The sequence below is a fragment of the Oryza sativa genome, chromosome 7, assembly GCF_034140825.1.
Source record: "Oryza sativa Japonica Group chromosome 7, ASM3414082v1".
NCBI lineage: Eukaryota > Viridiplantae > Streptophyta > Magnoliopsida > Poales > Poaceae > Oryza > Oryza sativa.
In genome coordinates, this window is record NC_089041.1 from 13602497 (window position 1) to 13627233 (window position 24737).

General features: G+C 56.4%; 1 protein-coding gene across 1 annotated transcript; it reads left to right on the plus strand.

Annotated features, from left to right (window-relative positions):
* The first annotated feature begins 881 nt into the window (after positions 1–881).
* On the plus strand, positions 882–24291 carry LOC107281711 (hevamine-A). Its single transcript, XM_066312181.1, has 2 exons — positions 882–1143; positions 23408–24291. The coding sequence occupies exons 1-2, from the start codon at positions 1008–1010 to the stop codon at positions 24178–24180; spliced, it is 909 nt and encodes a 302-aa protein (XP_066168278.1). The 5' UTR covers positions 882–1007; the 3' UTR covers positions 24181–24291.
* The last annotated feature ends 446 nt before the right edge of the window (positions 24292–24737 follow it).

Consider the following 24737-nt stretch of genomic DNA (forward strand, 5'->3'; position numbering starts at 1 on the left):
TGAAACTCAATTTTTACGTGAAGAATTTATATAGAGTATTGCATAAAAAAGGTAGCATTTATTATTCTACTTCTGTGTATATAATGTTACAACGTGCCTTGCACGCGCACGATAACTAGTTTGAATAAAACTATCACTTTACTATAGTTTTAGCTTTGTATTTGACAAAACTGTAATAACAGCAAGCGATTTTATCATAAACTATAGCTTTATGCCTTTATCACAAAACTATGACATGTGAGCCAAACTTAAACAGGGTGGGTATGGCAACTGTACATAACCGGTGGGTCCAATTCTATAATACAGTCAAAACGTTTTGTAGCTGATAATATTGTACACTATTATATGCAATTCTCTGAAGCGACAAGCTAAATTTGCACTGAACTGATAGTTCTGATAAAATAATTAGGGGGTTACGGACTCGACCACGGAGCTTCAATTAACTTCTGATCCGTTGACCAAAACTGCCATTAAGAGCAGGTACAATAGCAGGCTATAAGCCAGATGTAAACATATTTTAATAAGATAAATAAGGAGAGAGAAGCAGCGGGCTACAGATTTATACCCAGCTGTAGCACGAACTTCGAGACAAAGTGTGTGTATGATATGTGGAACCATGTATTAATAGTATTAATAGTATAGTATGTAACTATTGTATGAATAAGCTATTAGATTGGCTATAAATTAATTGGAGCTAATAGTTGGCTATACTATTAAACTTGCTCTAAGCTATAGCTAGTTTACTTACACGGCGCCATTAATGACATAATATCCATGCGTAATAATCTATCTTACCTACTGATCTGACTAATTCGCCGGAAAATGAGGGAAAAAAGTCGTACCATGTTCCCTTCACCAGGACGAAAGCAAGCGGCATACTCTAAACCTATACAGCTCCTTATAAATTTCACCAGCTCAGGAGGACGCCATGCAGATCAACACATAAGCACTTCCACCGAGGCGAGAGCTAGCTAGCAATCCCAAATCCCAATATCCCATCGAGCATTATGGCGTCATCCCGGCTGGCCTTGCCGGCCGCCATCTTCTGCGCCGTCGTCGTCGCCGCGTCGCTGGGTGGAGCGGCGGCGACGGGCAAGACCGGCCGGATCACGGTGTACTGGGGGCAGACGAGCAGCGAGGGCGGTGTCGAAACATGATTTCGGCAATAATAAAAAGGGGTAGCACACGAGACCTAAAAGTGGATGGATGCAGAGACAAAGGATTTAGACAGGTTCAGGCCCTCTCAATGAGAGGTAATACCCTACTCCTGTTTGGGGATTTGAATCCACCGGTTGTGTATTGATCTAACGATCAGGTTGTCTCATGCCCCCTAGAGGGCCTCCTGCCCACCTTATATAGGATGGGAGCAGGATTACAAGATAGAAACCTTAACCAATAAGGTACCGATTTCCTAAATCTACTTTACAATCTTATCAAACCAGGACTTTAGGCCGTTCCATAATATACAGGGAAACGTAATACCCAAGTCATGATCTGTTACATATTCCATACATATATGTTATCCCCTATTACTAGTCAGATAACCATGCCGTGTGGGTATGGGGTACCCATAATCTCCACAGTAGCCCCTGAGACCTTCAGAGTCGAAAATATAATCTTCTCTCGAACTAGATTACTCTAAAGCCGAGTGCTTCAATCATCTTCGCCATGGTCTCCCGAGTACTTTTACCAAATCTGAAGACTGTGGAGGGCTGAAAAATAAAGTCAGGTGCATCGAATAGATGCACCTAATAGGTGTAGCCCCCAACTATGTGATTAGCTGAACAAACTAAACATATAGTCAAGGAATAAATTATCCAATTAACCGAGTGGTTTTTGATAATTATAGTCAACCAAGTGACTTGATACCAATATATAGCATATGCGGTGTGAATCCCCGAATAATATGATCCAAGTGATATACCGACTGTTTGGCAAAATATGATGCGTACAACGTAAAGTTGACAACATCTTTGAAAGTTCACATAGCAAAACAACTATAAAGAAGCTTGAATGCTGTGAATAAAGAAATTTCCAAAGTATTGGGCATACGCCATGCGCACACTGCTTTAACAGATGTGCTTAAGTCCCTAAAAGACACATGGTTTCACCACACCTGGAAATATATGGCATATATGGTATAACATCCGAGTAAGTAAACTCATAAAGGATTTACCAACCGCCTGAAAAATGACCATAATATATAATCAGCCTAAGCCATAATATTGGTCAATAAAAATGCACACTTACGTGGCAAAAAGCAATGATATTGTATCCAATCAATTGCTTGATAAACCCAAACAGCACCTTGACTATATAAAAAAGTCAGCGGGGCAGCTATATAAAGCTTTACTGTTTGACACCTTTTAAGATGCATTGTACCAACTCCTAAAAAGTCGAGTAACTGCGGTATAAAAGGATTTTAAGGTATTGGGCACTTGATCACGCGCACTTTGGCCTAAGCGAAAAGTGCCTAAGTCCCTAAAAGAACGTGACAGGCCACACCTGAAAATATGGGCTGCAGACATATTAGGCCTAGGCCAAAAAATATGCCTTCGACACCCTTTAAAGGATGATGCATGTAACATGCTCTCGAGTAATAAATTTTCCGGGTAATATAGACCAAGTGTAGCTCATATGAATAGCTTCTGATCTGAATGATTATCCCTTATGGGATACACCAAAATAAATATAATAATTGAATCCCGACTGGCGCAAGTATTCGGTTGATAGCCCTTACGGGGAATAATAATTGGTCCAGTCTTTGAGCATAGAAAATAGACTCATGACTATGAATCCATGTGGAATGTATCCGGAACAAGTCCAAATTGGAGATATAATCCTCACGCTTGAGTTGATGAGCCCCTGAGCATATAGCTTGTCCTTCTGTCATAGTCAAAATTGTCTATTGGCAATAGCTGACGCAGTCGGCATGGAGATGAAATGACCAACATGAAGACGAAATTGCTCATCAGAAGTAACGGAAGATGTCAGTGGTAGTAAAAACAGTGACACCAATCAAAGGTAATGAAGTTGCATAACCATGGAGGCGAAGAAACCAGTCGGCAACAGTCAGGTCAGCTAGCAGTGAAGATGTAGGCGCCCAACAACAACGAAAGAACAGTCGGTGGTGACAAAAGCAAACCGACGATGAAGACGTAGACGCGCATCAACGGTGATGGCGAAATCCACCAATCATGAAGATGAAGAAAATAATCGGCGGCGACAAACGCATCCGACGGTAATGATGATTAGCGGCAACAGAGATAGCCGACTATGATGACGAAGTTTCCCATCAACGGCAGCAGAGTAGGCTATGTTGAAGAGGCTTGACAAGATGTTGATGAAGATGACGATGTCGGTGATCCAGTCAATAGCGATGTAGCAGCCGATGATAACGATGAGATCCTCTATCGGCAGTTGCGTAGTAGGCCAACCGTGAAGACAAATAATTGGAGGAGAGTTGATGTTGTTGCCCAACTCGTCTAAACCGAAATATTTGAAGTTGTTGAAGTAGAATGTCTGTTCCGAAGCAAAGATGAAGATAATGACTCTTGGAGTTGACTCATTGGCTGATTAATTGATTTCTTCAGCTTGACATAAAATTTATCAAATTTTGAGCCTTGTATTTGTGTAGCCCCCGACTCTTTGATTAGTTGGGAAACAACTGAACATAGAGTCGAGAACTGTAGCTTCTTGTCGTCGAATAGTCATTGCTTGATTGAAGATATGTGTTGAAGATGTCCAAGTAGAAATCCTGAATATTGGAGAGCCACTTGTTGTAGTAAAATAACATGGCATTGCATGCCGAGATGTCGAGATTCACAAAGACGTCGTGGTTGGTGAAGTAGCGAAACTTACGAAGTAGCAGCAATAGAATTTGTCAGTGCCGAAGATAATAAAGATGAAGTCGCTCTACCATGATGACAAAGTTGCATTGCCGTGATGAAGTGAACACGAGTCGGCGGCAACAGAAGCAAACTGGTAGTGAAGACGCGCAGTTGTGAAGATAAAAGCACCAGTCGGCGGCGGCATAACCAGTCGGCGACGGAAGATGATGATGTCCATCAGTAGTGGTAGCTGTATAAACCAGACGTAGAGGTAAGGGCACTAGTCAGCAGCAGACGAGACGACCGGCGATGAAGATGTAGATGCCCAACAACGGCGGCATAATAGGCCAGCCGTGCAGGTGGAAACACCAGTCGGCGACGGACGAGGCGGCCGGTCGGTGAAGACGTAGACGCCCAACAACGGCGGCATAATAGGCCAGCCGTGCAGGCGGAAACACCAGTCGGCGGCGGACGAGGCAGCCGGTCGGTGAAGACGTAGACGCCCAACAACGGCGGCATAATAGGCCAGCGAGCAGGTGGAAACACCAGTCGGCGGCGGACGAGACGGCCGGTCGGTGAAGACATATACGCCCAACAACGGCGGCATAATAGGCCAGCCGTGCAGGCGGAAACACCAGTCGGCGGCGGACGAGGCGGCCGGTCGGTGAAGACGTAGACGCCCAACAACGGTGGCATAATAGGCCAGCCGTGCAGGCGGAAACACCAGTCGGCGGCGGACGAGGTGGCCGGTCGGTGAAGACGTGGATGCCCATGAACGGTGGTGTGACCAACCAACCGTTTAGGCGAGGACACCAGTCGGCGGCGACGGAGGCAAGCCGATGGTGATGTTCTGACTGATCCATTCCTGGAGCGTAAGAGATAAGCTTAAAGCCATGTGACGGAGCGTGGGGGCTCCTCACCGGGAGACCGCGCAGGCCCCCCTTTGCAGGTTCGGCCGGGGACCCTGGGTGAGATTCTAAGCTCCTAGTTTGTGGAAGGTTCGCGAGAGTGGAAAAAGCACAAGACACGGGCGATGTATACAGGTTCGGGCCGCTGAGAAGCGTAATACCCTACTCCTGTGTTTTGGTGGATCTGTGTATGAAGAAGCTACAAAGAGCTGGAGAGCTCGAGAACTCTAACTCCCTCCTTCCTTTCTTTTTCGTCCTGGATCCCCCTCCCCTTTTCTAAGTGGGCAAGGTCCTCCTTTTATATCTCAAGGGGATACCACATGCACCATCTCTCTTTTTTGTGTGGGGACTTATCCTATCTTTTCATAAATGGACGGAGATTTGTATGATTGCCGTCCGAATGACCTTCTGATGGGACGGCCCATACCTACCTCCACTTCCGCCGGAAGCAGGCGCGACGTGGGAACATGGCTGTCTGCTGACGACATGACCAGTGTCAGACCGGTCACAAATCGGTCATTCTTGTCCACCACGTGTCAGTTTAGCAATCTGCATGTTCGTCCTTCTTCATGCAATGTCTTGCTTGTAATGGTTAGGATGAAGCCTGGCATATATCTGACCGGGTCCAACGTGCCACCTCCAGGAGCTAACACGCCGGCTCCGGCTAGGGACGAGTACTTGGAGGCTCTCATCCTGACGGGATGGGGCGAGGCGTGCGTCAGACTGCCTGTCGCCACCTAACCCACGATCTGATCGGTCTGTGACTGGTCACATACCGGATAAACGAGCGCGCTGCACTGGGTTACATGCGGCGTGACGCGCTCGTCCAAACCGCAATAAATGCGGTTAGGTGAGCCCCGCTGCGCTCACCTAACCCATACACGCGGCGCAAAACCTACAAGGGGTCGGGGCGCCTCAACCCTCGGGGCCGAAACGGGAGCGGTCCGACCCCTCGGGAAGACAAAGAGGGGGCGGCCACATCACCCTCGGGCCCGACCCCCCCGAGGGGGTCAGGCCTCGTGGGTGATTGCTCCTGCCCAAGCCTCTAGTCATGATACTCCCGGTCCCATGTCACCGACAGTAGCCCCCGGCGTTATGCCAGGGCGATCGCCCTCCTCGAGGGAAACGGTCGGGCGTGACGCCACTTCCTAAGGCCTGGTGACAGGTGGGACCGGTCTCCATGGTTGGGCAGAAACCCAACGGTCGCCAATCACGCACATCGGCAATGGTAACTCGACTGTCAATAATGAGCGGCCTCTTCAAGGCTGCCACATTACTCGAGTAGCACGCGAATCGGGACGAGCCGGTTCGTCTTGCCTGGAGATATGGTGATGGCGCTTCGGTCGGCGAGCGTAATTAACGCGCACACGATATGTTCCATCTCGACTGCCACAGCCGCATATCCACCTCATGCGCCGCAAGCGGGCGAATGGGATTAGTGGAAGCGTGGGCGCGAGAAACGAGGGAGCGAGATAGTGGGCGCGAGAAGCGAGGAGCCGGGCACAGCGTTGGCAAGGGTATAAAGACACCGAGGAAGAGATTTGCTTCCTTCCTCTCGCCATTATTCCCCTTGTCTTCGCCGCTTGCGCCCTAACTCCTTGTTTCCTGTGCCCTACCTTCGCCACTCGCGCTCGCCCTCAAACATCTCTTCCTCCGGCGTCATGGCACGGGGCTCCGCTCTGCTCGATGGTAGCGTGCTGCCGCCTTCCCGCATCGTGAGCGAGAGGCAGGCCGGGCTGCCGCGCCGCTTCATGCCGGAATCTGCCACCGGCCGGGAGATAGTCACGCTAGGCGAGGGACGCCCGGCGCCATGCTACCCGGGGCGGTCCGTCTTCTTCCTCCCTTTTGCAATGGCGGGGCTGGTTCCGCCATTTTCTTCTTTCTTCATGGATGTTCTGGAGTTTTACGATCTCCAGATGGCGCACCTCACCCCCAACGCGGTAATGACATTGGCCATCTTCGCGCACCTGTGCGAGATGTTCATCGGGGTGCGCCCATCCCTTCGGCTGTTCCGGTGGTTCTTCACCGTACAGTCGGTGTCGCCGCCGTCGGTGGTTGGTGGCTGCTACTTCCAGCCGCGGGGGCCGGTGCTGAATCGCTACATCCCCTGCGTCCTCCGCAAGAAGTGGGATGACTGGAAGAGCGACTGGTTCTACACCCCCCTCGCCGACGAAGTGCGCCTCCGACTTCCGAGCCAGCCCCCGGCGCAGGCCTCCAGCTGGCGGGCGTCGGTAGATCTGGGAGACGGCTATGACGCCGTCCTCGACCGCCTGGCGGGCCTGCGATCCCAGGGGCTCACAGGGGCCATGGTGTACGGCGACTACCTTCGTCGTCGGATTGCGCCGCTCCAGCGGCGCGCCCGGGGCGCCTGGGAGTACACTGGGTCCGAAGACTACATGAGGACCCACCAGGGGGTCCGATGGGACTGGGCTCCTGAGGACTTCAAGATAGTGGTCCAACGGGTGCTGAATCTCAGCTCCGTGGAGGCATCCCTCATTCCTCAAGGAGTCCTCCCCCTCTGCAGCGATCCAGATCGCGCCTCCATCCTGACCATCATGCAGGCGGTCGGGGCGTCGGAGGAGCGGGCTCCTCGAGGCCACGATGGCGCGGGCGGGAGCCGCAGGGGGGAACAATCTACCCCGGGAGGGGGTCGTGCTTCTGGGCCCCGCGACGGGGGCCCGGGGAGCAGCCGCCCTGCCGACGCCCGGGGGAAGAGGAAGCAGGAAGGAACCCCTCCCCCATCTCCTCCCCGAGGGGGCGGGGCGGCGCGTGACAGCAGCAGGCGCCCGGAGGGGGCCACGCCGACGTCGCAGCCCGAGGGGGAGCGGAAGAAGAAACGGCTCCGCAAGATGGGGGGGACAGAACCATCCCGGGGAAACCTTATTTCCCCTCCAAGGTGGTCGTTTAACCGACCCCCTCGCAGGTTCGTCCCACGCCCATCGTGGCTGTATTCATTCTCTCAACGCGAGTTTTCACTCACCCATCTTGTTTGTCCTCTGGTCTTTCTTCTGTTTCAGCGAGATCCCGTCGCGTCCCTCCCGCCATTCCAAGTCCGGCCAGTCTGAGGCCGAGGATCCGGCGGCCGCAGAGGCTCGGAGGCGGGAATCTGACCGGCGAGAAGCCGCGGATCGCCTACGGGAAGCCGAGGAGGCCGCTCGGGAGGCCGCCCGGGCTCGCCAGGCCGAGGAAGCCGCTCGGGAGGAGGCCGGACTCCGCCAGGCCGAGGCGACGACATCCTCCGAGGCGACCCGTGAAACTGACCAGCAAGAGGCCACGGATCGCCTTCGGGAAGCCGAGGAAGCTGCCCAGGTGGCCGTCCGAGCTCGCCAAGCTGAAGAAGCCGCTCGGGAGGAGGCCAGACTTCGCCAGGCCGAGGCGACGACGACTTCCGAGGCAGCTCGCGACGAGGCCGCGGGCGCATCGCTTGGGCCCACTCCCTCGGGCGACGCTCAGGACAAGCCAGGTCCGGGGGACATCCCCGAGTCCGGCATGTCCATCGGTGGCCCGAGCCGTGCGGCATCTTCTCCGAGGCGGCTCTTCCCCACGCCTTCCGTTGCCCCACTGAACGCAGAGCCCCTTCTGCAGGCCTTGGCCGTCGCAAACACCACGGTGTTGGACGGGTTAAGTGCCCAGGTGGAGGCCCTGCAAGCGGAGCGGGCGGAGCTCGACGCCGCGTGGGCGCGTGTCGAAGAGGGGCGACGCTCGGTGGAGGCCATGGTGGAGGTGGGCCGCAAGGCACACCGCCAGCACGTCTCAGAGCTTGAAGCCCGTCGGAAGGTGCTGGCGGAGATCGCCAAGGAGGTGGAGGAGGAGCGGGGGGCTGCCCTCATCGCCACCACCGTGATGAACGAGGCGCAGGACACCCTCCGCCTTCAATACGGGAGCTGGGAGGCGGAGCTAGGGAAGAAGCTCGACGCCACCCGGGGGGTCCTTGACGCTGCCGCTGCCCGAGAACGGCGGGCGGCGGAGACTGAGGTGGCATCCCGGCGGCGCGAAGAAGCCCTTGAGGCCCGTGCCATGGCGCTGGAAGAGCGTGCCTGCGCCGTGGAGAGGGACCTGGCGGATCGCGAGGCCGCCGTTGCCATCCGGGAGGCAACGCTGGCGGTGCACGAGGCCGCCTGCGCCGAAGAGGAGTCCGCACTCCGCCTCCGCGAGGACGTGCTCACCGAGCGGGAGCGAGCTCTCGAGGAGGCCGAGGCCGCGGCGCAACGGCTGGCGGACAGCCTGTCCCTCCGCGAGGCAGCGCGGGAGGAGCAGGCGCGCCGTAATCTGGAAAGTGTCCGCGCCGAGAGGGCCGCACTGAACCAGCGGGCCGCTGAGCTCGAGGCGCGGGAGAAGGATCTGGACGCGGGCGAAAGCGACTTAACCGCCCGCCTCGCAGCTGCCGAACACACCATCGCCGATCTGCAGGGCGCGCTAGACTCGTCCGCCGGGGAGGTCGAGGCCCTCCGCTTGGCAGGCGAGGTAGGGCCCGGCATGCTTCGGGACGCTGTCTCCCGTCTAGACCGCGCCGGCCGGCAGGCGGGCCTCTGGGGCGGGCGGACTGTGAAGTACGCCGCCAACCAGGGGGGCCTCGCCCAGCGCCTCTCGGAGATAGCCGGGACTCTCCAACGGCTCCCCGAGGAGCTCGAGAGGACGATTAAGTCATCCTCGAGGGACCTCGCCCGAGGAGCGGTGGAGCTCGTACTGGCGAGTTACCAGGCCAGGGATCCCGACTTCTCCCCATGGACGGCGCTGGACGAGTTCCCTCCCGAGACCGAGGACGACGCGCGCGCGCAAGTCCGGGACGCCGCCGACCACATCGTCCACAGCTTCGAGGGTTCTGCCCCTCGGCTCGTGTTCGCCCTCAACTCCGACGAGGAGGACGATGACGGTGGAGTGGGCGGCAGTGGCGACGAGGCTGGCGACCCGGGTGCATCGGATTGAGCCCCCAGGCCCCCGCCAATCTTTAAACAGTTTTTTCTTTCTTCTTCCGAGGCCTTCGGGCCCCCTTCTTGTATAGACTAATTTAATCTGCAATCAAATAAAGAGGAAATTTTTTGTGTCAATTCTATTTGTTGTGTGTATGAGACGAGGATGTCTGTGCCGCGGTCCTTTTGTGTCTTGGCTTGAACAAGGGCTCGTGCCCAGGTCCTAGTCCTCAAATGGCTCGGGTCGGGGCTAGTGCCTGGGGAGATCCACATGTCGAGACTGGCCAGGCCGGGAGCGTGGTGACCGAGGGTTATGGGTGACCCGATTGTAGGTTTTTGCCGATTCCCCCCCGGAGTTCACCACGCCCCGGGGCACGGCTCGGTTCTGGGCCCCGTTTGGCGATTTTAGCCGACCCGAGCCCCCGAGGGCAGGATTGAACACGAGTGACCTATTTCAAGTCAAGACTCTTCAAAAGGAAACAACAGTACAGATACAGCCTTTAGGAAATTGAAAATGCTTTTATTGAAATACAAATATAAGAGAAATAAAAATATGCATATGTGGTAGCCCCCGGCCAACCCTGCACGCCCGAGGGGGGTGCGGGGTTGGCCCGAGCCCGAAACCTGACACCCGATCCCCCTTTAGGGGTAGAAGCGACGAAGGTGTTCGATGTTCCACGGGTTAGGCAGCTCTGTGCCGTCGCCCGTGGCCAGCCGAACGGAGCCCGGCCGGGGGACGCCGATCACTCGATACGGATCCTCCCACATTGGTGAGAGCTTGCTCAATCCAGCACGCGTTTGGACGCGGCGTAGGACGAGGTCGTCGACGCAGAGTGATCGGGCCCGGACGTGGCGCTGATGGTAGCGCCGCAGGCTCTGCTGGTAGTGCGCGGCTCGGAGGGCCGCGCGCCGCCTTCGCTCCTCCAGGTAGTCGAGGTCATCTCTGCGAAGCTGATCTTGATCAGCCTCGCAGTACATGGTGGCCCGAGGGGACCTCAGGGTGAGCTCGGATGGGAGAACCGCTTCCGCGCCGTAGACGAGGAAGAAAGGCGTTTCCCCGGTTGCTCGGCTTGGTGTGGTTCGGTTCGCCCAGAGCACCGCTGGCAACTCCTCGATCCACGAATCGCCGTGCTTCTTGAGGATGTTGAAGGTCTTGGTTTTAAGGCCTCTGAGGATTTCCGCATTGGCGCGCTCCACTTGGCCATTGCTTCTGGGGTGGGCGGGGGAGGCGAAGCAGAGCTTGATGCCCATGTCTTCGCAGTAATCGCCGAAAAGTTCACTAGTGAATTGGGTGCCGTTATCCGTAATAATACGGTTAGGCACTCCAAACCGGGCTGTGATGCCCTTAATGAATTTAAGTGAGGAGTGCTTATCGATCTTGACGACCGGATAAGCCTCGGGCCACTTAGTGAACTTGTCGATCGCGACATACAGATACTCAAACCCGCCCGAGGCCCGCCTAAACGGTCCCAGGATATCGAGCCCCCAGACAGCAAATGGCCATGAAAGTGGTATGACCTGCAGGGCCTGGGCCGGCTGATGGATTTGCTTGGCGTGGAATTGACACGCTCTGCATCGCCGGACCAGGTCGACCGCATCATTAAGAGCTGTCGGCCAATAGAAACCTTGACGAAAGGCTTTGCCAACCAAGGTGCGCGAGGCGGAGTGGGCTCCGCATTCGCCTTCATGGATATCGGCAAGAAGCCCGACGCCTTGTTCCCGAGGAATGCACTTCAGGAGGATTCCGTTAGCCGCGCGCCGATAGAGGGTCCCTTCTACCAGCACGTAGCGTCTGGAGATGCGCTGGACGCGTTCACTCCCTTCGCGGTCCTCGGGTAGAGTCTTATCTGTGAGGTATGCTTGGATCTCAGCGATCCAAGCAATCAATCTAAGGGAGCTGGGAGCGCTCCCCTCGGGTCCCGAGGCCTGGACTCCGACGGGCCTCGGGGGCCTGTCAGGCGCGTCCGTCTCCCCTAAGGGGTCGGGTCGCGCCGACGGCTGGGCAAGCCTTTCTTCAAAGGCGCCCGGTGGGGTCTGGGCTCGCGAGGAAGCGAGCCGTGAGAGTTCGTCGGCAATCGTGTTATCCCGTCTGGGCACGTGCCGAAGCTCTATCCCGTCGAAATGGCGCTCCATACGCCGTACTTGGCGCACGTAAGCGTCCATCTGCGGGTCAGAGCATCGGTACTCCTTACAGACTTGGTTAATGACCAGCTGGGAGTCGCCTAACACCAGGAGGCGGCGGATCCCCAGTCCAGCTGCCACCCTGAGTCCCGCAAGGAGTCCCTCGTACTCTGCCATATTATTGGTCGCCCGAAAGTCAAGGCGAACCAGGTATCTGAGGACGTCTCCGTTCGGCGAGGTCAACGTGACCCCCGCACCGGCGCCCTGAAGAGACAGGGAGCCGTCGAACTGCATCACCCAGTGGGCGGTGTGAGGCAGCTGCGAGGGGCCCGAGCTGGCCTCGGGGACTGAGACGGGCTCGGGAGCCGGGGTCCACTCTGCCACAAAATCGGCGAGGGCCTGGCTCTTGATAGCGTGGCGTGGTTCAAAGTGCAAATCGAACTCAGAAAGTTCAATTGCCCATTTCACCACCCGTCCAGTACCCTCTCGATTATGCAAGATTTGGCCGAGGGGGTAAGACGTAACCACCGTGACCCGATGCGCCTGGAAATAATGGCGCAGTTTCCTTGAAGCCATCAGAATAGCGTAAAGCATCTTCTGGGCCTGAGGGTATCGGGTCTTGGCGTCCCGGAGGGCCTCACTAACAAAGTAGACGGGCCGCTGCACCTTTCGGTGGGGCCGATCCTCTTCGCTAGGGGCCACATCCCTGGGGCGCTCTTCGTCCAGGCGGCCTCGCGGGGCGCACTCGTCTTCTGTGCCGTCGACCTCGGGGTCAGAGGAAGACAGGGGCGGCCTTCCCACAGTGGCCTCGGGGCTGTCCTGGGGGTCGGGGGCTCCTGGCGTCGTCGGACAAGCGGGCAAGGGGCCAACTCCGGTCGTCAGGGGCCTTAGGCCACCGTTCGGCTCGGGGGCCTCTTCTCCCTGCTTTCTCCCGGGTCGAGTCGGCACAGGGTTAGTGTCACACCCTGAAGTTTTCCCCCTTTTGCTTGCTTTAAAAATTTGTTAAATAAATCGTCCGAAGAAATTATCTTAATTAACCTAGAGCTAAATCCCTAGTTAATAAATGCACTTAATAATCGGAAATAGCGTGGTGGAATTTTTCTTGAGTTCCCCATGCTCCAATGCATTAACAAGATTTTTAGTGGGATTTTCAGAGCCTTGGAAATAATTTTTACCAATTAAAAATCACCAAAGTGCAATTTTTAATCCCAGGAAAATCCTTTTTCTTTTTTTTTTCTTTTCCCTCCTTTTCCTTTGTTGGGCCGTCGGCCCATCCATCTCCCGCTCGGCCTTCCCCTTGTGGGCCGGCCCGTTCTCCTTCCCCCTCTCTCCGGGACGCTGACAGGTGGGGCCCACCTGTCAGGTCGTCCCCTTCCTCCAGCCACCCGCCTCCGACGGCAACCGCCGCCTAATCCGCCGCCGCCTCCTCCGCTCTTCCCGCGCCCACGCCGCGCCGCTCTCGCGTCCTCCCCACGTCGCCGCCTCTTTCCCCGCATCTCCCGGCCCGCGCGCGCGCTCGAGAGGACGGGATTCGATTTCGAATCCCACCCCTCTCTCTTTCTCTCCTCCCCACGTCGCCGGCCAAATCGGGAGGGTTCCCGGCCACGTTCTCCCCTCCCTCGCCCATAAAAGCACTCTCCCGAGCCCCCTCTTTCGTTTTCCCTCATTCGCCGCGCTCTCCCGTGCCTCCTATCGCACTCGCGCCGCTTGTTGCTAGCGCCGCCGCTTGCCGTCGCCTTCGGCCGCGCGCCACTGCCGCTAGGGTCGCCGCCGCGCCAACCCGCCACCGCCGTTAGCTTCGCCGCCGCGAGAGCTACCTCGGCCGCCGCTTCGTTGCCGCGAATCACCGCCGGAGCTCCGATTTCCCTGCGTCGTCGGTGTGCTCGCCATTGTTTCCATCTCCGGCCGGCCATTTTGGTCGTCGCGGTCGCTTTCTCCATCCCTAACGCCTCTCCATCTTCTCCTAGGGTGTCGCCGCCGCCCGTCCGTGCCTCCGCATCACCGGTCGTCGCCGCCGCTTTCTTCCTTCGCGCCGGCCGCCGTGCTCGAAGGTGAGGAATCCCCTCTCCTCCTTCCTTTCCTCTCTCTCCCATGAGCGCCGCCGCCCTCCGCGCGTGCGCCGTCGTCTTCGGCCGCCGTCGCCGCCTTCGCGCCGGCCGCCGCCGTCTCCCGCGCCGCCGGTCACCGCCGGTGACCGCGCGTGCCGCCGCCGCCGCCCCATGGCTGGCCGGCCGGCTTGAGCCGTGCCGAGCATGCCGCCGCCACCTCCCTCCCTTGTGCCGCTGCCAATGGGGCCCACGTGCCGGCGCCCCCTTCCTCTCTCTTGAACCGCTGACAAGCGGGGCCCGCCTGTCGGCGCCCGCCCCCCCTTCCGCTGACGTCAGCCCTGGGCTTTATTGCGCAATAAATTGATTAAGGACTTTTCTTTATTAGTAAAAACATAGTTTATCTTCTAAAATTCATAAGTAATTCATCCGAGCTCCGTTTAAGTCCATTCAAGTCTCAGTAAATCAAGAAAAATGCAAAGAATCCATTAAAAATAGTTTTGTTTCCTGTTTCAGTAGTCTTATAGCATGTTTTGCTTGTGTGCTTTGTTTGTCGCGTAGATTTCAGTCGTTTCGTCGATCCGCGGTTTCTCGAAGACGTTGCTGAGGTCTCGTCAGTGCGAGAGCAAGGCAAGTCATGCAATACGTTTGATCATATTGTACCCAATTTACAAATATCCCGCATTTCTATTAAATGTTGCATTCTTTTACAATGTAATGTGGGATGGGTCCTATTACTCAGCCATTTATTGTTTACCATATGCCATTGATAACCTGGGTATCAAAATGATTAGATGTTGGTTTAGGAAATGCTTAGCCATGCTTAGCTCAACTAGTACACAAATGGGGATCACTTTATTACATAGACTTTGTCTATTGGCATAGCTTTAGATTGGTGCCACCGCAATGGTGTTAGTTAATTAAAATACATTGAATGGTGGGCTGTGGGTGCATGGTTTTGCTGGTCGCACCCATGGCAATTAAGGACCGGTTCACGGGAAACCCTGGGAGACTTACCGTGCTTACCACAAGCGGGAGTGGGTAACTGCTTGATCTGAAGTATAGCTCGACCCTTTCCTAGGCACCGGTGGCGAGGGTGGGCGTGATGGAGTTGGGTCGGCCGGGGTGTCCGGTTGTCCAGCTGCCGGATTCACCACGGTGCAAGAGGGGACCGCCCACTGCCTTTTGAGGGGTGGGGGTGAAACCTTAGCGTGGTGTGGATGGTTAGGGGAGGGTTATGTGGAGGGTCTTGTCACGATTTCCCCCTTTGCAGTATCATGGTGATACTTCGGGGCATGGCGACATGTGTGGAATCGTGTCTTGTGGGTACAGTTGTACACCTCTGGCCAGAGTAAAACTATTCGAATAGCCGTGCCCGCGGTTATGGGCGATCAACCAGATTCACCGTGATTAGTCTCACCCTTAGTTTAGCTTAATGAACTGGTGTAGTTCAGGTGGTTGGTTGGGCCTGTTGCAACGTGGTGTAGCGTTGGACAGTGGTTGGTTAATATTGATTAATTACTACAGCTGTTTTACTGCTTTCAACTACTGCTTTGAAATGCCTGCTTTATGCAAAAGAACCCCTAGCTTCCTTTGGTTATATCCTGCATCATACCTCCTCTTCCGGTATGACTTGCTGAGTACAGTGGGTAGTACTCAGTCTTGCTCTCTTTTCCCCCACACCAGAGTTGAAGTTCCTCTCAGTTGGAGCCGTCTCAGAGAGGTTGGTTTTGTTGCTGCCGTCAAGGTTTTGCCTGTGGAGTGGAGTCGCCCGCTGCTGAAGTCAAGCTTCCCGGTTTAGCTCGCTTTAATCTTTCCCGCTGCATTTGTAATCTTTTCTATTTTTTTTGTAAGACGTGGATCTGTATGTCAACAATTGTCGTTTGTGTACCCTGGCTGGTCCTGGACAGGGATTTAATGCACATTCAGCTTAGAAATTCTGGTTCGAGAATTTCTGGGCGTGACAGTTAGCCTCGGGGTCAGAGGGCGATAGGTGCGGCCTTCCCGCAGTGGCCGCCGGGCCATCCTGGGGGTCGGGGGCACCTGGCACCATCTGACAAGCGGGCAGAGGGCCAACTCCGGTCGTCAGGGGCGTTAGGCCACCGTTCGGCTCGGGGGCCTCTCCTCCCTGCTCTCTCCCAGGTCAAGCCAGCACAGGGTGGGGGTGCGCGGAATGAGGATTGTCCTCATCGCGCTCCACAACCAACGCCGCACTAACCACTTGCGGGGTCGCTGCTAAGTAGAGTAGCAAGGGTTCATTTGGCTTCGGGGCGACCAGAACTGGGGGAGAGCTGAGATACGCCTTCAACTGGGCGAGGGCATGTTCAGCTTCCTCCGTCCAGGTAAACGGTCCGGAGCATTTGAGGAGCTTAAATAAGGGTAGCGCCTTCTCTCCCAGCCTCGATATGAACCGACTTAGGGCGGCCATGCAACCGGTGACGCATTGCACATCCCTAAGCTTGCTGGGGGGGCGCATCCGCTCTATAGCTCGTATCTTCTCGGGGTTGGCCTCGATGCCTCGAGCAGAGACCAAGAACCCGAGAAGCTTGCCCGCAGGTACACCGAACACGCACTTATCGGGGTTCAGTTTTATGCGGGCGGAGCGGAGACTCTCAAAAGTTTCCGCTAGATCCGAGAGTAAGGTCTCTTGGTTGCGCGTTTTTACAACCAAGTCATCGACATAAGCCTCAACATTACGTCCTATTTGGCTACCCAAAGAAATTCTAGTACGTTGAAAAGTAGGACCTGCATTCTTTAACCCGAAGGGCATTGTAGTATAACAATAGGTTCCTATGAGGGTAATGAATGCAGTTTTTTCCTCATCCTCCCTAGCCATGCGAATCTGATGGTAACCAGAGTATGCATCTAGAAAACACAAAAGGTCGCACCCCGCGGTGGAGTCGACAATCTGATCTATGCGAGGCAGGGGGTAAGGGTCCTTAGGACATGCCTTGTTAAGGTCGGAGTAGTCGATGCACATCCGAAGCTTGCCGTTCGCCTTGGGAACGACCACCGGGTTCGCTAGCCACTCCGGATGGATGACCTCGCGGATGAATCCGGCCTCCAGAAGTCGCGCCACCTCCTCGCGGATGAAGGCTTGACGTTCCGGGGCCTGCCGCCGCACTTTCTGCCGGACCGGCCTTGCGCCCGGCCGCACGGCGAGACGGTGCTCAATCACCTCCCTGGGGACCCCGGGCATATCCGCCAGTCTCCATGCGAAGACGTCAGCGTTTGCCCGCAGGAAGGAGACGAGCGCGTCTTCCTATTTGCCGTCCAAAAGACCACCGATCCGTGTGGTCTTGGACGGGCCGTCGCCCAGGGCAACCTCCTTGACCGGGACCTCGTCACATGTGATCATCCGCTGCCTCGGGGCGGCGGGGACGGAGGTGCCAAGCCTCTCGTCGCCACAATCGGGCTTGGACGCGGCGGCGAGGTGGTCCGCGCGCTGCTCCATACAAGCGAGCGCGACTTTGAGGTCGCCATGGACAGAGATGGGGCCACCGGGGCCCGGCATCTTCATCTGGAGGTAGGCGTAATGGACTGCCGCCATAAACTTCACCAACGCGGGCCTCCCTAGGACCGCGTTGTAGGGCAGACTGAGGTCCGCCACATCAAAGTTCACCCGCTCTGTGCGGAAGTTGGCGGATCCACCGAAGGTGACCGGGAGGTCGATATGACCTAGCGGCCAAGTGTGACCCGGCGTCACACCGATAATTGGCTGGGACGGCCTGAGCACCATCCCCGGGGCCTGGATGGCGTCAAAGGCTGCGGGAGAAAGGATGTTGAGGGCTGTTCCCCCATCAATGAGGACACGCCCCAGCTTCACGTTGCAAACAGTGGGGGAAACCACCATTGCGATCTATCCTCCCCGGGCAACGCACGGTGGGTGGTCGGTCTGGTCGAAGGTGAGGGCAACCTCCGACCACCGCGCCCGGCGCGTTGCCTCATGAGTAGGGGCCGCGGCCAGAAGCTCTCGCTTCATGGCCTTGAGGCTTCGGCGAGAAACGTGAGCACACGCTCCCCCATCGACAGTGGCAATGGTGGCCCCAGGCTCTTGGAAACCTAGGTCATCATCGCCGTCATCGATGTCCTCGGCGGGGGCCTTCTGCTTGGCCTCACTTCGCCGATTGCCGGAAGGAACCGCCGGGGACTTGCCCTCTCGGCGCTCCTGCCTCCTCTCCTCCTCCCACTTCCTCGTCCGCTCAGCCAAACTTTTGACTGCGCGGCAGTCCGCGAGGTCGTGAAGGGAGGTGTTGTGGACGATGCACCACTTGCCGGTTGGGCGCTCCCTACTGGGAGCGCCGGCCTCCTTCTTTTTGTCGCTCGCAGGCCTCCCCTTTCGGGTGGCCCGTGAAGCGTCCTCGACGGCGAGGACATGACCCTCGTCGTCGGAATGGGCTGACCTCTTCTTCCTCCTCCTGTCACGCCGCCCTGTCTGAGCAGCGGATCCGGGGGCGGCCGAAGCTGCCACACCGGAACCGGAGGGGTTCCAGGTCCATGCCTCCTCCTTACGAGCCACTCGGTCCGCGAGCTGAAAAAGCTCCGCGGTAGTCTGGGGCTCTTTGGAGGCGATCTTTTCGAGCATGCGGTTGTGCCGCACACCCCCCTGAACGCGTAAATCACCGCGTGTGCAGGGATGCATGGTATGGTGTTGCGGACTTGACAGAACCGCTGAATGTATGAGCGAAGTGACTCATCATCCCTTCGCTGGACTGCATGTAAGTCCGCTTCTTCACCTGGGCGCGGATATGTGCCTTGAAAGTTCATGGTGAACTGTTGGCACAGATCCTCCCAAGAGTGGACCGACGCGGGTGGCAAGTTCATTAGCCAACCCCGCGCCTGTCCCTTCAGGGCCATGGGAAAGAAATTCGCCATGACCCTGTCGTCACCCCCGGCGGCCTCGATCCCGGTCGTGTAGACCTGGAGAAACTCGGCGGGGTTGACGCTCCCGTCATATTTTTCGGCGATGGTGGGCCGGAACCTTGGGGGCCAACGGACGTTCCGAAGGCTCGCCACAAAGGCTCTACAGCCGACACCACCAACCGGGGGCACGGAGGGCTGATTCCCGCGTCCGTGTTGTGGTGACACTCCGGACGAGGAGGCGCCCTCCGTTGCGTGGGCAGCACGTCGGCCATTACGCCGGCGCTCGATACTGTTGCGGGCATCTGGCCCCCCACGCTGATCTTCCCGGGTCGGAGGTGCTGACGAGGGAGTGGCAGCCGAATGGCGAGCAACAGCCGCCGCCCGCCGCGCCCTCCGCCTTGACGACGCGGAGCCGGTGGTAGCAGCACCAGAGGCCTTGGTGGCGGAGGACCGCCCACCAGCATCTAGGCGCTGCCGCGCCGTCATGAACAAGTTGGCCACGTCATCCAGCCAACGTTGGGCTGGAGACTCCGGGTCAGGGACAACGGGCGGGTGACGTAGGAGCGCACCCGCCGCTTGGAGTGCGCCCTGGGCGTGCTGCCGTCGCCGTAGACGAGGAGGCGACGCTCCCCATCTCGGCGCCCTTCTCCATCACCCGTGGATGTCGAAGTCGCGGATCCTTCGACCCTCTCGAGCGCCTCCTCCCGCCTAGGACTTTGGCGTGGAGGGGGCGGTGGAGTACGAGCTCGACGGCGTGGGTTTGGCTCCCCGTCGTCACCGCTAACACTCGGAGAGAGGTTGTGCGCCTTTGCTTGTTCGGCCATTGGGCTGAACAGGAAAAGCTTGGCGCACACGAAAGAGTGCGAGAGCTTAGAAGAACACACGCAGAGCCCCCTACCTGGCGCGCCAGATGACGGAGCGTGGGGGCTCCTCACCGGGAGACCGCGCAGGCCCCCCTTTGCAGGTTCGGCCGGGGACCCTGGGTGAGATTCTAAGCTCCTAGTTTGTGGAAGGTTCGCGAGAGTGGAAAAAGCACAAGACACGGGCGATGTATACAGGTTCGGGCCGCTGAGAAGCGTAATACCCTACTCCTGTGTTTTGGTGGATCTGTGTATGAAGAAGCTACAAAGAGCTGGAGAGCTCGAGAACTCTAACTCCCTCCTTCCTTTCTTTTTCGTCCTGGATCCCCCTCCCCTTTTCTAAGTGGGCAAGGTCCTCCTTTTATATCTCAAGGGGATACCACATGCACCATCTCTCTTTTTTGTGTGGGGACTTATCCTATCTTTTCAAAAATGGACGGAGATTTGTATGATTGCCGTCCGAATGACCTTCTGATGGGACGGCCCATACCTACCTCCACTTCCGCCGGAAGCAGGCGCGACGTGGGAACATGGCTGTTTGCTGACGACATGACCAGTGTCAGACCGGTCACAAATCGGTCATTCTTGACCACCACGTGTCAGTTTAGCAATCTGCATGTTCATCCTTCTTCATGCAATGTCTTGCTTGTAATGGTTAGGATGAAGCCTGGCATATATCTGACCGGGTCCAACGTGCCACCTCCAGGAGCTAACACGCCGGCTCCGGCTAGGGACGAGTGCTTGGAGGCTCTCATCCTGACGGGATGGGGCGAGGCGTGCGTCAGACTGCCTGTCGCCACCTAACCCACGATCTGATCGGTCTGTGACTGGTCACAGACCGGATAAACAAGCGCGCTACACTGGGTTACATGCGGCGTGACGCGCTCGTCCAAATCGCAATAAATGCGGTTAGGTGAGCCCCGCTGCGCTCACCTAACCCATACACGCGGCGCAAAACCTACAAGGGGTCGGGGCGCCTCAGCCCTCGGGGCCGAAATGGGAGCGGTCCGACCCCTCGGGAAGACAAAGAGGCGGCCACATCACCCTCGGGCCCGACCCCCCCGAGGTGGTCAGGCCTCGTGGGTGATTGCTCCTGCCCAAGCCTCTAGTCATGATACTCCCGGTCCCATGTCACCGACACCATGAATCCCTTTTATGCATATCTGGATTTGGATCCTGCAGAACAAACATATAGGATGAGTAGTATCTGATGTAAATATAATACTCGAGAAAAATTCAAGTATTTTAAAATGTTTATAAATATGTATTTCTCCTCTTGTCAATTTTGATTTCCCCGAGCAGATGATTCATTACGTTTAAACGCTCTGTCCGACTAGTCATAGCCCCCAAGCACCGGGAGTCGGCCTAGGCACTTCCCAGACATGCATATGAGTGACATGAGTTCGCCATTAATGGAACAAAGTTTCACGAATCAGAATTTACTACTCGGGTACTTTTACAATTATTAAGAGTAGAAAATAAATTATCTTATCTCTATGCTTTTGATTTCTTCCGAGTAATACTTAGCACCTTGCGTTACTCGGTCCATCCAACGAGCCCCCGGGTGCTAGGAATCGGCCCAAAGGCAACTATCCATCGACAAACCAAACGGAAAGCATAGGAAGATAGAACTCCATAACTCGTAGGCACTTTTGTACTCAGATTATATCGCAAGCAATCAATATAAATATTTATGAAAATTGTTACAAAATATGATATAACATCTGTAGCCCCCGACTCACTAGTCAACGGCGAACCAGTTGATGTAGTGAGGCAAAGGAAAAGGCAAAATATCACATAAAGAAATAAATGATGACTTAGCTTTGTCGTATTCCCTCGGTGACAGCAAAAGTAGCCAATGTGGGAACGAAGCAGTCCATCAATGGTGACAAAAACACCAGTCGGCGCCAGTGGAACCAAGCCAGTGGTGTAGATGATGAAGCCCATTAATGGCGGCGAAGTCCGCCAACCGTATAGGCGAAAACACCAGTCAGTGGCGGCAGAGGCAGGCCGGCGGTGAAGTCGTAGACGCCTAACAACGGCGGTATAATAGGCCAGCCGTGCTGGCGGAGACACCAGTCGGCGGCGGCAACGGCAAGCCGGTCGGTGAAGACGTAGACGCCTAACAACGGTGGCATAATAGGCCAGCCGTGCAGGCAGAAACACCAGTCGGCGGCGGACGAGGCGGCCGGTCGGTGAAGACGTAGACGCCCAACAACGGTGGCATAATAGGCCAGCCGTGCAGGCGGAGACACCAGTCGGATGCAACGAAGGCAAGCCGGTCAGTGAAGACGTAGACGCCCAACAACGGTGGCATAATAGGCCAGCCGTGCAGGCGGAAACACCAGTCGGCGGCGTACGAGGCGGCCGGTCGGTGAAGACGTAGACGCCCAACAACGGTGGCATAATAGGCCAGCCGTACAGGCGGAAACACCAGTCGGCGGCGGACGAGGTGGCCGGTCGGTGAAGACGTGGATGCCCATGAACGGTGGTGTGACCAACCAACCGTTTAGGCGAGGACACCAGTCGGCGGCGACGGAGGCAGCCGGTCGGTGAAGATGTACATGCCCATCAACGGCGATGTGACCATCAAACCGTATAGGCGAGAACACCTGTCGGCGGCAACGGAGGCAAGCCGACGGTGAAGTCGTAGACGCCCAACAACGGTGGCATAATAGGTCAGCCGTGTAGGCGGAGACACCAGTCGGCGGCGGCGAAGGCAGCCGGCAGTGAAGACATGTTTGCAACCCATGGGCAGCGATGGAGTGCATGCACACAAGGAGCAAACTAATTTGATTAGTAATAACAAAGTATATAGAAAAAGTATATGCATGCCACAAACATGCATATTTGCATGTAGATGTGGCTGTCTGATTTGGTTGTCCGGATGGGCTTCCTAGGGCGACACAGTGGCGATTCGGAAAAACTCACCGACGGTCATACATGCAACCAAAAAATCAGTAAAGATGAATATGTGTTAGTCTGTTAGGAATCAATGCAGCGCAGCACAGGAGGCGGCAGCACAGCCCAATCCAATCTCCCAGCGTTAGAGAAGCTAGACAGCTGTTGATCTTGATAGCCTTCGCGTTTGCTTGCATGCAAAACAAGCAACGTAGTTTGACTAGTGCACACAGCATGCCGTGTGATTCCCGACGTAGACGTGGCCAGCCGATGACTTGAACTTGCACCGAGTAGGACTCGGATTCGAGCGGCCACGCCTTACCCGTGTGTCCTCGGGGGAACACCTCGGCCACCGGCAATATGTGCAAACAGGAAAAAGACAAACACATCAACCTGTGATTAGGAATTAATCTAGTATAGATTAGATTAGAACGATGAATCCGGATTGGAGATTCGAGCCATCGTCGGTGAGATTGATTCCATCGCACTTCTCGACGGAAACTCGACGCACCCCTACCTGGCACGCCAACTGTCGAAACATGATTTCGGCAATAATAAAAAGGGGTAGCACACGAGACCTAAAAGTGGATGGATGCAGAGACAAAGGATTTAGACAGGTTCAGGCCCTCTCAATGAGAGGTAATACCCTACTCCTGTTTGGGGATTTGAATCCGCCGGGTGTGTATTGATCTGACGATCAGGTTGTCTCATGCCTCTTAGAGGGCCTCCTGCCCACCTTATATAGGATGGGGGCAGGATTACAAGATAGAAACCTTAACCAATAAGGTACCGATTTCCTAAATCTACTTTACAATCTTATCAAACCAGGACTTTAGGCCGTTCCATAATATACAGGGAAACGTAATACCCAAGTCATGATCTGTTACATATTCCATACATATATGTTATCCCCTATTACTAGTCGGATAACCATGCCGTGTGGGTATGGGGTACCCATAATCTCCACAGGCGGGCTCCGGGAGGCATGCGGCACAGGCCTCTACTCCACCGTGATCATCTCCTTCCTGACCGACTTCGGCGGCGGCAACTACAAGCTCAACCTCGCCGGCCACGCCTGGAGCGCCGTCGGACCGGACGTCAAGTACTGCCGGTCCAAGGGCGTCCTCGTCCTCCTCTCTATCGGCGGCGGCGTCGGCAGGTACTCCCTGGCCTCGCAGGCCGATGCCAAGGCCGTCGCCGACCACCTCTGGAACTTCTACCTCGGTGGGACCAGCACCATGTCCTGGCCGTTCGGCGACGCCGTGCTCGACGGCGTCGACTTCGACATCGAGCTGGGCAGCAACGCCCACTACGGCGACCTCGCCAGGTACCTCAAGGCGTACAGCGGGAGGAAGCCCGGAGGGAGGAAGGTGTGGCTGACGGCGGCGCCGCAGTGCCCGTTCCCGGACAGGATGCTCGGCGAGGCGCTGCGCACGGGGCTGTTCGACCGAGTGCACGTCCAGTTCTACAACAACCCGGTCTGCAACTACCGCGCCAGCAACGTGGCCGCGTTCACCTCCGCATGGAACAAGTGGGCGGCGAGCCTCCCCGGGAGCTCCGTCTACCTCGGCCTCCCGGCGGTGAGCGGCGCAGCGAACAACGGGTACGTGGCTCCGGCGACGCTGAAAGAGAACGTGCTGCCGATCGTGCAGAAGTCCAAGAACTACGGCGGTATCATGCTGTGGAGCAGGAACTGGGACAAGCAGACCGGCTACAGCAAGAGTGTCAAGTCTGCCGTGTGATCACCGACCGGACTACCGGTTGGTGTTTTACGTGTGCATTTGTTTCAGTGCCATTTCCACTTTGAATAAAGAGCAGGTACAATAAGACTGACTCATCAGCTCCAAAAATTACCATGTCATCTTATTCCTACATGGAAGGGAGAGAAACGAGGAGAGAGAAGAAAGCGGACGACTAATCTGTCGCCGGGCGTTACACAATTTTTGATGTGCTATCGCCCGCGTGCAGTCGGCCCTGGCGGTAAAAGACACGGTTTGTGGGGCCCGCACACACCTCCCGTGTAATATGCGATCTCCCCTCCCTCGATCCTTTCCGGCTTTCATGGACTTCTCACTGGCGACTGTGGTGGTTTCTCTTCCGCCCTCACGCCGTCCCCTCTCCTGTGCTTCCTTCTCCCTCACCACGCGTGGGGACCCACCACCGCACCACCGGCCGTAGGGCTTCGGCTCCACCATCCCCATCCGCCGCCTCTTCCCCTCCCCGCAGCCGTGGCGCCACCGCCCTCTGCCTCGGCAGCGCCGCGGCGACGGCAAGAGGGAGGAGCGGACGAAGCTAAGGG